Source organism: Microcaecilia unicolor, chromosome 6 (genome assembly GCF_901765095.1).
Source record: "Microcaecilia unicolor chromosome 6, aMicUni1.1, whole genome shotgun sequence".
In the NCBI taxonomy this organism is placed as follows: Eukaryota; Metazoa; Chordata; class Amphibia; order Gymnophiona; family Siphonopidae; genus Microcaecilia; species Microcaecilia unicolor.
In genome coordinates, this window is record NC_044036.1 from 32,389,681 (window position 1) to 32,405,783 (window position 16,103).

The 16,103-nt window shown below is 45.2% G+C and overlaps 1 protein-coding gene across 2 annotated transcripts; it reads right to left on the minus strand.

Annotated features, from left to right (window-relative positions):
• Window positions 1-3,848: 3,848 nt before the first annotated feature.
• Window positions 3,849-13,127, minus strand: LOC115472501 (olfactory receptor 10A7-like). Of its 2 annotated transcripts, XM_030206792.1 has the most exons (3): window positions 13,105-13,127; window positions 4,734-4,935; window positions 3,849-4,562 (listed from the first exon to the last, which is right to left on the minus strand). In XM_030206792.1, exons 1-3 carry the CDS (start codon window positions 13,125-13,127, stop codon window positions 3,849-3,851), a joined length of 939 nt encoding a protein of 312 aa, XP_030062652.1. The 2 variants fall into 2 exon arrangements, with proteins under 2 accessions (XP_030062652.1, XP_030062651.1); XM_030206791.1 differs by lacking the exon at window positions 13,105-13,127 and having other exon boundaries at window positions 4,734-4,955.
• Window positions 13,128-16,103: the final 2,976 nt, after the last annotated feature.

A 16,103-nucleotide genomic window follows, 5' to 3' on the forward strand; every position in this document is an offset into this window, starting at 1 on the left:
TCTCTCCTCTCCCTCCACTCTCTATTTCAGTCGATAACACCCTCATCCTCCCCGTCTCATCAGCTCGCAACCTTGGAGTCATCTTCGACTCCTCCCTCTCCTTCTCTGCCCATATCCAGCAGACAGCCAAGACCTGTTGCTTCTTTCAGTGGACCCTTGCGTTTTTATGTCAGCGGCTCCACTGTTGATCTTATATTAAATCTTATTCTCTAATGATTCCTGGACTACAGGCGACAACCACCAATGTGATCGGTAGCTTCCTTTTCAAGGAAAAGGTTCAACATCAACAATGATTATATTATGGCTAAATAATAACATTATAAATTTATATGCTTTATTGGCCATCATCCTTGCTAGGATATAATATCTATATGTGTGATTCTCTCCAAGTGGGTTACTTTTAGTATAATGTATGCTCAGACTGACTTTTCATCCATTGGTAAGGTGGGTCTATAACATTATAAACGTTGAGATAAAGTGGACAGTTTGAATCTGGAGCTAAGAAAGTGAAAAAGACGCACAGAAGATTTTCAGTGCTGAAGTTGCCAGAAAGTCCCGGCAAGACCTACACAAGTCCCACTCCAGAGGATTTCCCTTAGTTAGATCTCCTGACTTCCTAGGCAGTAATAGGGGTGGGGAGGCTTTCCTCTGAGATTTTGGGATTCCCTTAAGCTCTAGAGTTTCTGCAGGGTGGTTTCGCTGGTTTTAAAACTCAAGCACCTAAGATCAGTTCTGTCATATGCAGCCCTGTCTGGTGAGTACGTTGCCTTTGCTGTGTCTGGTACTCTTTGGAGTGTGCAGAGGACTGTTTTTGTTTGTTTGTTTGTTTGTTTATGGGTTTTTTTAAATATGCAGTTAAGGAACAGGTATTTATGCTGCTCTGGATTCAAACACAAGCCGAAAAGTGGAACAGATAGATTATCCACCTTTGTCCATGCTACATCCACTACTGGTAATTCCAAATGCTAGGTTTGAAAACATGCAAACAGGTAGAATAGACCTTTAAAAAACATTAACTGAAATGGACTTCCATACAGATAGGGCAGGCTTGTGGGCAAAACCAAGGAATCCCTCTATAGATAGGACTGTGGAAGTAATTGACTTTTAAAACGTGACTAATATCTTTTCCTCCCCTGTGGAAGGACAGAGGAGGGGTTTTCATTTAAAACTTTAATATTTATTGAAATCCTCCAAAACATGCATGAACCTCCATGCTGTTTGCCTGCCTAGAATTATTTATTTCTTAAAGTCATAGGGAACCTTTTACAAAGCTGCTCTAGCAATTAGCAGCGTGTCAAATGCGATGAAGCCCATTCAGTTCCTATAGGCTTCATTGCATTTGGTGCAACATGATTCAAAAAGCGCCAAATACTTCAATTCTTTATAAGACCTTTATATATGGGTGTCTCTAGCATTTAGTGTGTGCTAATTTTTAGCATGCACTAAAAACGCAAACACACTTTAGTAAACAGGGCCCATAGTGTCGAATCAGATGCAAATTCCTTTACCAAACCATTTTTGAGCAAGGTCCATAGTTTGCAGGATAGTTATCCTTCTGTCTCTCTTCTAGAACCATCTTTTCCCTTTCCCTTTTCAGAAGATGCAGTTGTGCCTTACAGTAGTTTCAGTGCAGTGGCGTAGCCACAGGTGGGCCTGGGTGGGCAGGGGCCCGCCCACTTAGGGCTCAGGCCCACCCAACAGTAGCACACATTTAGCAGTAGCTGGTGGGGATCCCAAGCTCCGCCAGCTGAAGACTTTCCCCCTGATGGTAACGAAAACGCTACTCCCCACGAAACTGGCCCATGCTCAGCTTTCAGGACATGCCTGCTGCAGACTGCCAAGGTGGAAAGAAGCATTTTCCTGCCAGCTGAGATATTTCTTTGGCAGTGGACGGGGGGGGGGGGGGGGGGGGGGGGAGGGGAGGGGAGAACACTTGGTGCCCACCCGATTCTTGCCCTGGCCCACCCAAAATCTGTCATCTGGCTAAGCCCCTGTTTCAGCGGTTTTAATATGCCATTCAACGCTGAACTAGGCCACTAGTTACCACTATGTGAATGACAACGGCCCTTACTGACCCAATTCCATCTGGCTTGCTTAAGTGTTCACTAGAATCTTTGCTTCATTTTATCCCTAATATGACCATTCAAAGCTTATCTTTAGGGTTAGTCCCAGATTTCTGGAAACAAGCTACAATTTGCCCAAAGATCAAGGATGCTTCTGGTGAGGCCAATGATCTTAACAACTCCTTCCTTCACATCAAAAATAGTGGAAGCGGTAGTGCATTCCCAACTCTTGATTTCATTTCTAAAACTTCAGTTCTTCATCCACATCAAACTGCATTTAGGCAGCACCATAACACTGAAACTTTTTTATTTTGTATTTACCGTGTACATGATCAACGTAAATCAGTTCTCCTTCCTTCACTGGATCCTTCTACTGCTTTTGATCTGGTTGACCTTAGTTCTACTGGTATCTCTGAAACTGTTTTGGATTGGTTTATTTCTTACCTTACAGACTAGACGTATACAGTGGCTTTTAATGATTCCGTAACTTAACCTTTCAAGCCTAGTGTAGGTGCTCCTCAAGGATCCATTCTCTCACCATCGTTTTTCTAGACCCTCTTTTAACTTTAGCTCAAACTCTTGAACTGATGATATATGTCTGCACAGATGCTATTCAAATACTTAACACGTTAGATACCTGTACTTCTACTGAACTTTCCATCTTAAACCACAAGCTCATTGCAGTTAAGGTTTGGTTCTGTGATTATAATCTTGTTTTAAATCCTCAGAAATCTAAAGTTGTACTTTTTTGCAGAACAGTAAACGCACCTTTACCTATAATCATTCTTTTCTGTGGAATTCCGGTACCTCAAGTAGATGCCGTCCGTATTCTCGGGGTACTACTTGACTCTGAGCTCTCTTTTCATCTGCAAGTCTTTCGGGTAGTTTAGTGCTGTTTTTATAAACTCCATTTAATACAATCTCTAATTCTGCCCCCAGCACGCAATATTTTGGTTCATTCCTCAGTCATTACATAACTAGATTATTGTATTTATTTATATCAGAGACTCAGAGCCAAGGAATTCCATCGTCTTCACATATTCCAAAACACTGCAATTAGATGGATAGTGAAGGTTAGGAAATACGGTCATATCACATCCTATCTTAAAGATGCACACTGCTTACCCCTGACTCACCGTATTACTTATAAAATCTCCTACGTGTCTTCAAAACCCAATCTCCTATGAACCGTTGTACCTCTCCCGTCTCCTCATCCCTTATTGTCCAAATAGAACATTAGATCAGCACAACAGACTCAACTCATTGCTCTCAGTTACCATTTATTAGTTCAAGAACGCATAGGGAATCTATTTTCCCTGTAGAAGGCCCCCGACTGTGGAATGCTCTTTCCAGTTCATTAAGATTACAAACTTCTCTATCGAATTTTAAAGTTGATTTAAAAACGTACCTATTTGCTGATGCCTATGTTCCTATGTAAATGTTCACACCTAGATATACATACCATTCAGACTCTGCTCACATACACCCACCTTCAAATAGAAGACATTTTATTTAGGCAACATTTTATCGAATATCCTTGATGTTCTTATATGCCAAAATTCTGGTTATTTATGTTCTTCCCAGTGCCTAAAAATAGATGCCCGTTTATAGGATTACTATCCCAATATCATATTGGAAGTCATACCTTGGACATGAACCAACAGATATTCAAAAGTACATATACTACATGTTGAGAAGGTTCCTATGCTGTTACAAAGAAGATCCTCTTTTAAGATCTGTCCATCCAACACATAACAAGCCACCATTGGGTATGTGGCAATGTAACTATACTCTCCGCAAAGATAAAATCCTCCTGAGTGCTCCTTTCACTTCTTTATTCCTGAGACTATAGATCAGTGGGTTAAACATGGGAGTCATAATTGTGTAGAAGGAGGAGAGCAGTCGGTCATTGTTGAGAGAGTAGCTAGACTTAGGTCGCAGATAGGTGATGGTTCCAGTGCTGTAAAACAAGGAGACAGAAAGAAGGTGGGAGGCACAGGTGGAGAAAGCTTTGCGCCTCCCCTCAACTGAGCGGATCCTCAGGTTGGCCTTGAGGACACATACGTAGGAAACCAGGATGAGTAGGAAAGGGATGATAATGACTGCCACATTATACACAAAGATTGCGATTTCATTATTAGCGGTGTCCTGGCAAGCCAGGTTTTTAACTGGGGGAATATCACAAAAGTAATGGTTGATTGTATTGGGTCCACAATATGGTTGGCTAAATATGAACCCAGTTTGCCCCATGGAAAGCAGAACTGAAGCAACCCAGGAACTAGCCACCAGCTGGATACAAATGCTGCTGCTCATGATCGTGGAATAGCGTAAGGGATTACAAATGGCCACATGGCGATCATACGCTATCACTGCCAGAAGAAAGCATTCAGAGGTTGCAAATAAAATAAAAAAGTACATCTGTCCACCACAGCCTATAAAAGTAATACTTCTTTTTTGGGAGAGGAGGTCTCCCAGAACCTTGGGGATGGTCACAGAAATGTAATGGGAGGTGGGGATAGTGCTGGGCAGACTTATACGGTCTGTGCCCTGAAAAAGACAGGTACAAATCAAGGTAAGGTATACACAAAAAATGACACGTGAGTTTATCTTGTTGGGCAGACTGGGTGGACCGTGCAGGTATTTTTCTGCCGTCATCTACTATGTTACTATGTAACATACTTCCAGAATTGAGAGGTTCCACAGGAAAAAGTACATAGGGATGTGGAGGTGGGTGTCCAGTGTTACTGTCACAATAATGATGGCATTCCCTAGCAGGGTAATAATGTAGATAACTAAGAACAGGGTGAAGAGGAGATGCTGCAGTGGCAGAGACAGGTCTGAGAATCCCACAAGCAGGAATTCGGTCACTGAGCTCATGTTTTCATGAATCATCAGTTTCCTTCAAACTGTCCCACCACGAGCACGGCAAAGACTGCAGTGAAAAATGATTGTAAATGATTAACCATAAACCACTCTATGTGGTCGTACCAGGTTAGATAAGGATGTGGTTGGGAAAGGCTAGGCTGCGAGAGCAGTTTGATAATCAAAGCCACAATTAACACTAGCCTTCAAGCACTGACAGAATATCTAGGGCTGCCTGATCAAGTTCACTAAAATACATTCCTGCCCCAGCGCATCTGTGATTTTATTTACAAACTTATAACCCACCAAAGCAGCATTGATCAATATTTACAGTAAGTAATATTAATTTAATAAATCTTATAGTTCAAGCCCAACCCATATAAGATAAGTAGAAATAGACAGTAATAAACAACAAAGTTAACAAAAATATGCTCTAATACCCAAGGCTGATAGTATCTAGTACGACAGTGGTTAGCAGTAGAAACTCATCCATTCTGCACCGTTGCCTCTTATGACACTGCAGACCTCTGGACATCTTCCTCTATGGCCCATAGTCTGTAGCTCTTATATGAATGCTTGGGAATAGAAAGTTCTGGAGCATTCAAGGGTGAATGTTAGTTGGGTAAATTTCAGCCTGTGTGATGGAGAATTTGGAATTTTGCTTTACTTCTGTAGGATTGTAGCTAATGAGCTTAAGGTAGCCAATAATGATGGCGAAAGCCAGAAGGATTTTTGGGTGTAGAGGGAGAGAAATACCCACCAGGAAAAGGAGGCGATTATTAATTGTTTTCAGACCTCAGAAGTAACCACACCTTTAAAAAAATATAAACAGGATGAAGTAAGTCCAGAGGGGAGCTACCAAAAGGGTCAGTAGTCTTCATGATAAAGCGTATAGGGACAGACTTAAATATCTCAATATGTATACTTTGGAGGAAAGGAGGGAGATGAGAAATATAAAGAGATTTAAATATTTCAGTGGTATAAATAAATAGGAGGTAGACCTCTTTCAATTAAATGGCATCTCTAAAATAAGGAGGCATAGGAGGTATGTCGATTTGGGTGTGTGTGTGTGTGGGGGGGGGGGGGGGTTAGGGGGCTGGAGATCCACTGGATGAAGACTAGAGAAAAACCCTTGCCTAGGTCAGGCTAATAAAGAGAGAACAAGGACAGGGTGGGGAGACCTTGAATTTGGTAGAAGAATTTTTGGAGGGTAAGGAAAAGAAGAAGGGGCCAAGGAAATCAGTGACAGACAAGGAGAAAAAAATGGAGCAAGACTAGACAGAAAGAAGAACAAGAAAAGAAAAAAAGAGAATGAAAACAATAGGGAAAAAAGCTTTAAATATTTCCTTTTAATAAAAAAAGAAAAAGGAGGACAACGTGGGTAGGGATTTTTTTTTTTCTAAAGGACAAGACTAGAGCATGGGTACAACATAAAAGGACTATCAGAAAAGATTCCAGGTGCCTTAAACTGAAACATCCAAAGTTAGGCCAACTCTGGTATTGTCGAGCAAAGACACCGAACAGTGGAAGCCTGCAATTGCCCAACTTCATTGCTCCAACTTTACACCATCTTTCACTGCACACATATGTTAAGTCTTTTAAAGGTAGGAACTTTATAACTGTAGGTTTTTAAGTGTAGCTGCTCAGGTAGTGAGGGTGGAAATAAAATATTTTGTTTATGATTTTATTTGTACACATTTTCTTAAGTCAGACCTAGGTGACTAACCAGCTTATAATCGAAAGTAATCGCCGGCTATTTCCCGACACAAATCGGGATATGGCCGGCGATTTTGCAAAAGCGGCGAAAAGCGTATAATCGAAAGCTACATTTGTGATAGCTTCGCCGCTTTCCCTTCACCTCGCCAGTGAAAGTTCAAAGGGGCGTGTTGGCGGCGAAGCGAAGGCGGGATATGGGCAGCCTTGGGCGTGGCTATCAGATGGCCGGCTTTCGCGGATAATGGAAAAATAAAACCCGGCGATAAGCAGTATTTCGCCGGGTTTACTTGGTCCTTTTATTTTCACGACTAAGCCTCAAAAAGGTGCCACAACTGACCAGATGACCACCGGTCATCCCCTTACTCCCCCAGTGGTCGCCAACCCCCTCCCACACTAAAATTATTAAAATACAAACCTTTTTTGCCAGCCTGTATGCCGGCCTCAAATGTCATACCCAGCACCCTGACAGCAGTATGCAGGTCCCTGGAACAGTTGTTGTTGGTTGCAGTGGACTGCAGAAAGGCAGAGCCAGACCCATCCCCCCCCTACCTGTTCCACTTGTGGTGGGTAATGTTGAGCCCTCCCAAACCCCCCAAAACCCACTATACCCACATGTAGGTGCCCCCCTTCAGCCCTTACGGCTAGGGTAATGGTGCACACTTGTGGCCACTTCAGGCACAGGCAACTCCTTGTGACTTGGGGCAAGTCACTTAACCCTCCATTGCCCTATGTAAGCCGCATTGAGCCTGCCATGAGTGGGAAAGCGCAGGGTACAAATGTAACAAAAATAAAAAATATATAAAATTCCACCAAAAGGCATCAGGAACCCCCTCCTTAATTTCTGCCCAGGGCCCCACCAAAACTGGACCTGGATGTGATCAGAGTGAATCAGAATGATTTGCTAACAGATGGCTGTCCACCCCTTATATTGTAAGAGAAAAACTGAATAACCTATTTGTTTACAGAATCAGATCAGAGTGGGGAAAAAGTTCACTAAAGACAGTACATAGAAAACATCTTTTATCCACTGGGCAGATGATATTTCCGACTGAGGAGAATTGTATAATGGTTCAAGTTTATGCCACACAGACAAGGAGAGTGGTAACAGACAGATGTGGAACAGTATCTTCCCAGGGAGATTGGGGCATAGGTGAGTACATACAAGGTAAGGCATAGTGAAGATTTAGAAGAAGAGTTTAAACGAGGAAAATATGAGGTACCTGTGGAGGTCACAGAATCCTGGCTATGCCTCACTAACCTCTACACAAGCCAGAGATCTTAGAGAGAGACCCATGAGGGGAAGAGGAGGAGATTTCTCAAGAGGGCCAGTGAGCAAGAAAATATTCTGAATGGTCTGGACAGACCAGGAGTCTCAGGATCAGGCTGGGGAGGGTAATATGCAACGGGAATCAGGAAAAGGAGTAACAGATTGTTGCATCACTACCACTCCGAAAACCTTGACAGACAGGCAGGACTGTAAAACCCATAATGAGACTAAACACAACAGCCTTGGAACTTTGCAGATAATACAAAAAACAACTAACTGCCTCTGATCCGTACGAGAAAGGACAATTTGGATCTGGGGTGTGAGGAAAGAAAAAGATTATAATGTGAAAGCTGAGTAAGAGAAAGTAATTTAAAAAAATGATCATTTTGTGGAGAAACTTTAGAAAGGGAGTGTGTAACCCATATATGTTCACGTGATTGTAGATCAAGTCTACAGAATTCGGATATGCAGGCCAAACTTTGAACATACAGACAGATAAAAATGTCAGAGACCCCATCAACTGTGTCTTCAGCAGTAGCCAACATCCCCAGCAGAGACACATGTTCTAGAAAACACATTAAGGCAGCACCAAGACCTGGGGACAGCTCTCAACTAAAGCTACAATGATCTCACACACCCATCACTGCCAGTAGTCCAGGAGCCTACACCTCCATGGCAGGGAATGCAGTCCTGGACCAGAGGTCTGCAAGGGTGGGAGGTTATGACAGCATGGTAAGGCCCTGGGCCTGTTACCTCTCTCTCAGCTGTGGCTGGCACATACACTAATGACCCCTGTTCCTGGGGCCCGAGGAAGAGTTCTGCAGGGCTTTAATAGACACAGGAAGAAAGCAATGTTAAGTATTAAAAATCTTTATATATTACACACATACACAAAGACCCTTAATAAAAGGAACTGTAAAAACATATCTAGGCTGAAAGAACAAAGGCAAGACAAACCATTAGCCCAGCTGTTCAGAAAACAGGTGTGTTAAAAAGAAGTGTGGGCCTGCAGGGTCACCACCCCCCTCACACGAAGCAAGAAGGATATCAAGTCCTTGGTGTCTCCCTTCACCCCACACCTTGTATTTCACCTGGCAAAGGTAGACTTGATAAAGTCCAGATAAATGGAAGAGCGGGGGGGGGGGGGGGGGGGGGAGGGGGGTTGTCACAGCTAGAACATTCCCACAGGAAAGCTCTGCCAAATGCAGTGAGCAGCCAGAGGGTTGACCTGCCCCCTGCTACTTTAGCTTGCCTTATTACATGAAGGCTGTGACCTCCCACTGCCAACCCCTACAGAAAGGGAGGGGGGGAAGAGACTAGTGACCTTACATGCCCACACTGCACAAAATGACCATATATCACAGAGCCTATATGTACCACCTAGACGTATGGTTATGATACAAGATGTTGAAATCCTGGCTCATGAATACACAAAGCCCAGTTCCCAGCCCCTTCACCTCAGATATTAATTCACCCATCAGTACATGTCGTAGCATACATAATGGCGGTAATTTCAAGTCTTAACACATGGTATAGTTCATGTCATCTTTCTCCCAGAGTGGATGCTGGAGAGAGCCCAAGGGGGCATTGCCAGTGCTAGAAAAGTGTAGCGGTGGACAGGAGGAGAGAAAAGCCGACTCCTCTTGGCTCAGCTGGGGGTTGTACTCTGGCATTGGACTGTAGGGGGTGAAGTACAGAGAGTGCTGGCAGGCAGGACCAGGGTTGAAGGAGGGGAATGGGTTATAGTTCACTTGAGGGAGGCAGTTGTAGTTGGTAGACGGAGTGAATATTTCCCCCCTCTGGGCACAGCTGGCATGGACAGGGTATCCTTGTGAGGGAGGCATCAATGGGTTCCCATAGTTTGGCACCTAGGAAAGAAGGAGAGCAAATTCAAAAGTTAAGAAGCAAGAATGGATAGGCCGCATCTCCACTCAGACACTTATTACACCTCTGCCTCTATCAGTGTAACCTGCACTAGGGTATTACACATATGACCCCCACCCCCCCAAACTCCCAATCCCAACTCTGCCACCATCTCACACTGTGTAACCTTCAGTATGGAGTCACTAAGAGCTGCGACACCTGCAGACCCAACTTAGTCCCACAGCTCTCACCATAGCCCTCACCCTGTAGACTTGAACGATGGACCAGCTCTCACAGTTAAACTTACAAGCAAAGGGTGTTCTCGCTGTCCAATTCACACAGATAACCAGTACTGAAAGGCTGGAGGGGAAGTCAGAACTAGATCTTGCAATTTTATATCTCAGATTTACAGCCATTCTTGACCTCCCAGAAACCATCAAGTCAGGCTATTTCCACATCAAAACATTTCAAGGGTAAGCACAGAGCTCTGAGATAATATCATACAATATCCTAGTCATTCACAGGATCCAGTGATACCTGGTGTCCCTTACCTGTGCTTTCCAGGAAGCCTGGTCCAGCCAGACATCATCTTTGTGAATCCGCTTTAACTTCATTCTTCTGTTCTGAAACCAGGTCTTCACCTAGAGAAGGGAGTTATGGAACAGATTGTGAGCCCACCAGGGACAGGAAGATACTGACTGTACCCGTTAGATTATCTAAGTTTGTAATATGTGGTACAACAGAAAGACAACATATCAAGAATCAAAGTGAAAGGAGGCAAAGAAGCCGACAGGTCCGTTTAACAGAGTTCTAATCCCCAGCTCTATCATGCTGTACATTTGCAGTTTTGAAGGAGTCACTTTACCTACCCCTACTACTTATTTCTCTAGCGCTACTAGATGTACGCAGTGCTGTACACTTGAACATGAAGAGACAGTCCCTACTCCATAGAGCTTACAAATAAGGGATAAGGAACAAAGAGTAGCAAGATTCCAGAATCCCAAAGAGTACTACTACTATTTATCATTTCTATAGCGCTACTAGACGTACCCAGCGCTGTACACTTGAACATGAAGATACAGTCCCTGCTCAACAGAGCTTACAATCTAATTAGGACAATCTAATTACCCCCCCCCCCCTTTGGCGTAACTCGACAAGGTTCAGGTGGTGACAGTCATAACACACCAGTAATAGATACACACTGGTTTCTACATGTGAAGCAGATGTTTTGAGGTGGGAAATTTAAGGATCTGTTTTGGGTGAAGACTAGGGGAAGGGGGGATGAAGGTTGGTATGTGCTGCAAAGCCCATAGTCCCCAGTACCTGTTTGGCTGTGAGCCCCAGGGCCATGGCCACCTGTTGGATCTGAAGGGGTGTCAGGTAGGGCTGTCTCTGGAAATGCTGATTTAGGGCCCAAAGCTGCTCTTGAGTGAACACCGTGCGGGATTTCGGCCTTCTGCCTGCCTTCCTCTCCCCCTCCCCAGGGCTCAGGGAGGAGGGCTCCGCTTTCATCTTGGCTGGGGCAAGGAGGATGTTGGATTCAGGAGAGGCAGAGGCCTGCCATGCTGCTCAGAGAGAAACCAATTACCAAAAACATTATAAAAAGTCCGGGTTAAACGTAAGTCATGTAAAATAAAAATAGCCAAATATTGTGAAAAGGTCACACATTTCAGTTTTAGCCAGTCAGAAAAGTTGCACAGCAAGAACACGTTAAGGTTTATATTTGATCTAGGGTTACCATTTCCCGTCCTTAAAAAAAGAGGACACTTGCCCCGCCCATGGCCACCCCATTCCACACCCTCACCCTGCCCCTTCCAACCCTCGCCCCGCCCCTTTGTCACACCTCGCCCCGCCCCCTGTCGCATTTTCCTCTCCCCCTGGTCACCTCCCCTCCTCCCGGCCCTGTCACCACCTCTCCCCTTACAATCTTCCCTGGTGGTCTAGTGACTTCGGCGCAGGAAAGAGCCCCCTCTTTCCTGCCCGGCGCTGCTCTGCATCCTGTATGCTGCCTGTGACGGTCTCGGCGAGATTCAAAATGGCCGCCGAGAATTGAAGTGGTCTCGCAAGACTTCAATTCTCGGCAGCCATTTTGAATCTCGTCGAGACCGTCACAGGCAGCATACCGGATGCAGAGCAGCGCGCCGGGCAGAAAAGAGGGGGCTCTTTCCTGCGCCGAAGTCACTAGACCACCCGGGAAGATCGTGAGTAAGGGGAGGGGAGGTCCGCCGCCCGCACGTCAGCCTGCCCATTTGTCCAGAAAGAAATCTGGACAAACGGGCAGGCTGGCCAAAATCTGTCCGGACGCCCGGACATGTCCTCAAAAAGAGGACACGTCCGGGTAAATCCGGACGTATGGTAACCCTAATTTGATCAGACTGAAAATTCTCCCACCCCTAACTCAGTTACAGGCTAGAGATTTTGGGACAATCCTGATGCATTATGGGGCCTGATCCCGTTCATTGAAATAAATGCTTTAAATCCCATGCTGCTTTAGGTTGCAAATTCAATGCCAGAACTGGTAAAAAAAAAATAAAAAAGTCTCCAGCCTGAACTGGCTAACTTGGCATCTCTGCTCACTGGACTAGTAAGATCTTGGGACAGAACTGACATCAGATCCCAGGACCTATTTTCCTAACCTAGACCCTTTCTTGCAAATTCATAAGCAGTAATATCTGACCAAGCAAGATGGAGGGAGATAAGGATAGGATTTAGGATCAATTTCTCCTAAAAGTACACAGGACATTAAAGAGTACTAAAACAGAACATGTTTTTGCATAGTTACATAGCTATGACAAGAAACAGGAGAAGGGACAGAGACACAATGAATTATAAATTCACTAAGAAAAAGATTTCTATAAATGCCCAACTTTACACCAACCAGGAACAGAGGAAAACTGGTCTCATGCTTCCTTTTTGCAGGGGATCAGGCTCCAGAAGCAATTTGGCACTTCTGCTAGTCTTATTCCCAAGTTTCCCTTCCCTTGGGCCCACTGCTTAGGCATATATGCTACATTTAAATTAAATTAGCTTCCCTCAGGATAAAACACCCACCCACACTCCAAAGATAATAAAATAAGAATGATCAAAGCCAAGTAATCATGTTACACAAACAGCTGAACACAAGGAGAACCACAACTTAGCCCTGTACACCACCCTCTCCCCAAAGGAAAGTTTGATCCCAGTACAGGGCACTCAGTCCCCTCTTCTTCCTAGGTACAGGGCAGTAAACACAGACATCAACTCACCTGAGTCCTGGCTTCCTAAGCCCTCTGGGTTTGGGGTGAGGCCAGCTTCAGCCTGTTGGGGGATAGGGAGGTCTGGCACAGATTGAGCTGACCCCCAATAATATTCCTCATGGTAGCCCAGGTCGTTATTCCCCTGGTAGAGCTGAGGCCCAGGTATGGTCAGAGGAACAAACATCTCAAGACAAATCTAAGAAAATAAAATAGGGGAAAAAAATACAAACAAAGCAACAGCACAACCTGCCAAGATCAACTAATATTCTCTGGGCTTCTTTTTCAGCTTTATAAAGGCTGGACCCCCCCCCCCCCCCCATCCCATTAACAACTCTTCTATGCAGAAAACTTGGGAAGGGGGGGGTGGCTGGGGTGAGACACAATCCCATTCAGGATCAAGGTTTTCTTTTACAAACCTTAGAAACATCTAACTGAAGGGGTTTCAAAGGAAAAGAAACTTCTAAGCCTGGAAGGAGCTGCTCTGTTTAGTGATAGAAAAGAAGGTGTGACATACAAAAATGACCTAATTACCTGAATATGTGTGAGCAGGGACTGTGCAAGAGGGTTGAGTGTGTCTGTAAACACATCCTACCATGAGACTGGAAGGACTGTGTAGGGGGAATGAGTGTGTCTGTAACACATGCTGCCATGAGACAGCAGGGACTGTGTAGGGGGAATGAGTGTGTCTGTAACACATGCTGCCATGAGACTACAAGGACTGTGCAAGGGGGCTGAGTGTCCCTGCCTGTTTTTCTTGTAAGTTCTCCTTATGATTCTCTAATGAAACACTGGGCACATGCAGTTCAAAGCTGAAGCCATCCCTGGGCTGAAGTGTCTGTTTATCAACACTTAATTAACAGGTTCAGGTGCCTCAGATCACTTGTTAGAAAAGTCTATCCTGGGCCCCCCTGCAGAATACCTGAGGCTTTGCCCTCCCTGAACACTATTTCTAAACTCTTTTGTTCACCAGAAACTAAGATTTGTATTTCAATGCCCTGATTAGAGGTGTGAGGGCTGAGAAGTTAACATAGGCAGCTGAGACACCTGGGTCTAAAAGTTCTCAATAGCACACAAATAATACAATAATAACACAACACATGGTATTTTAATATGGCACAACTCGGCCGCAGCTTTATTTAGATACAACACATCTTAACCATGGGTTAACCATAGCTTTACCCAAGCCTATCCAGCCTCTGGCTCATTATCCAACCCAGTCCGCCGTCAAGCAAGACTGACCAATCGTACACAGAGCTCCCCACCGCCCAGCAAGGGAGCTCAACCGTAAGCGCAGCTGCCCCAGCTGCCTAGCTTACACCATCAGGCTTGGGTACCCCGCCACTAGGCCAGGGTAGCTCAGCTTGCCCCGGGCCACCCACACCAACAGCTGCGGCCTGTTGTGCCAAAATTACCTCCTCTATCACATTCTGTAGATCATTGTTAAACAGGTCATCACTCCTCTTGTAGCCATGCCTAAATGGGAGCTACCTGGTCTTGCCGCAGCTCTGCGTGCTGCCCACTTAATGAACGAGTGGCCGACGATCCACACCGTTGGAGACCCTGCAATATAGAATAATGTGGAATTACATAGTTCGAGGGGGGGCCAGATTGCCGTGTGCCTTAACCTTGATGTATCCCCTGTAAGAATCGGACTTCCATCTACCTAATTTCTTAATGGATGGTGGTGGAAAGCCTAGAGCTGCTGCGCATGTGGCGGCTCCTATCCTAAAGGAATGTGTTCCAAAGCTCCTCGGGTCGCGTCTTGCCTTCAACAAGCATTTGCGTAATACCGCGGAGAATTGGAATAGGGTTAGAGGGGATCTATCCTGGTGCACTAGAAGAGCTTCGCTACCATGAGGCCTCTGCGATAGGTATTTTCTGACATTTGCTACGGGGCACGTCTGTAACGAGTCTACCTGAGTCAGGGTAACTGTCTGCCCCTTGCCAAGTTGGTCCATCTTAGATCTGTGGATTACGATCCGCAGTGTATTATCTGACAACTTAACCCCATTGAGCTGAAGCCCAACTCTTGTTGAGTTTTTCTTGGATGGAGCTACCAATTCGCATACCCTCAGCGCCCCAAAGAAGGCCAATGTAAATGCTGCCCGGAAAAGCCGAGTCTCGAATTCTGATGTGCACACAGACTCCAGCGCACGCCAGATTTCCAGCAACAAGTCATGCATGATTGGTAGTCTCCAATCTGGTCTAGCGCCGCCAACCTTCTAGTAATTTTCTGACTAGAAACCTATATTTTTGGGTCTCCCCATCCCTCTATCTTTGTGAAAAATGAGAATGCGGTCAGATGCCTGGATACAGAGCTATGGGACCCTCCCTCCTGCTTCGCGTGTATGATGTAGTCCGCAATCGCGTTGTCTGGCACTGGGCCTTCCTTCCATCCCTGAGTATACAGGAAGGAACGGACTCTCTGGTAGCCAGCTGTGTAAGTTGTCCTAGTTCGCGGCGCCAGTGATTGTTTCAGCAATTGCCAGGCCTTGGGGCTCTGTACCTCCATAGGTAGCTGTGTATCGGTTCTCCTTCCACCGTGGCTTGTGGTGCCAGTTTCCGGAACTCTTCCCACTTTGAATGAGAAAGAGTGTCAGCAAGTGGGTTGCTTGCGCCGGGAACATGTTTCACGCGCAACAATATATTGTTGAATATACACAGCATTACTAGCTCGCGCACCAAGTCGACGATCCGCGGACATTGCGCAGTTTGCCTATTTATTATGTCTACCACTGCCCTATTGTCCGACCAAAAAACTACCCTCTTGTTGCTTAGTCTCGCTCTCCAAATGGCAACTGCTGCTACTATCGGGAATAGTTCAAGGAATGTGATATTTCTAGTGATGTGCTGTTCTTTCCAACTCGGCGGCCATACGTCCGCGCACCATTCTCCCTGGAAGTAAATCCCAAAACCGATGCTGCCAGCTGCATCTGTATACAGCTGCAAGTTGGCATTGGATATCGGGGCATCTAGCCATACTACTCTGCCGTTGAAATCGCTCAGGAACATGTCCCAAATCCTGAGGTCATCCTTCATGGCCCTTGTCATTCTGATATGGTGTGAAGGCTTACGCACTCCTGACATTGAGCTGGA

Bases quoted from the DNA above. Each gene is read 5' to 3' on its own strand.
- LOC115472501 (XM_030206792.1), bottom strand. From the start codon at position 13,127: ATGAGGAATATTATTGGGGGTCA. The intron at 4,936-13,104 runs GCTCAATCTGTG...TGAAAACATGAG, and splicing joins AGGAATATTATTGGGGGTCA to CTCAGTGACCGAATTCCTGC. The intron at 4,563-4,733 runs ATAGTAACATAG...ACCTCCCATTAC, and splicing joins CAATTCTGGAAGTATGTTAC to ATTTCTGTGACCATCCCCAA.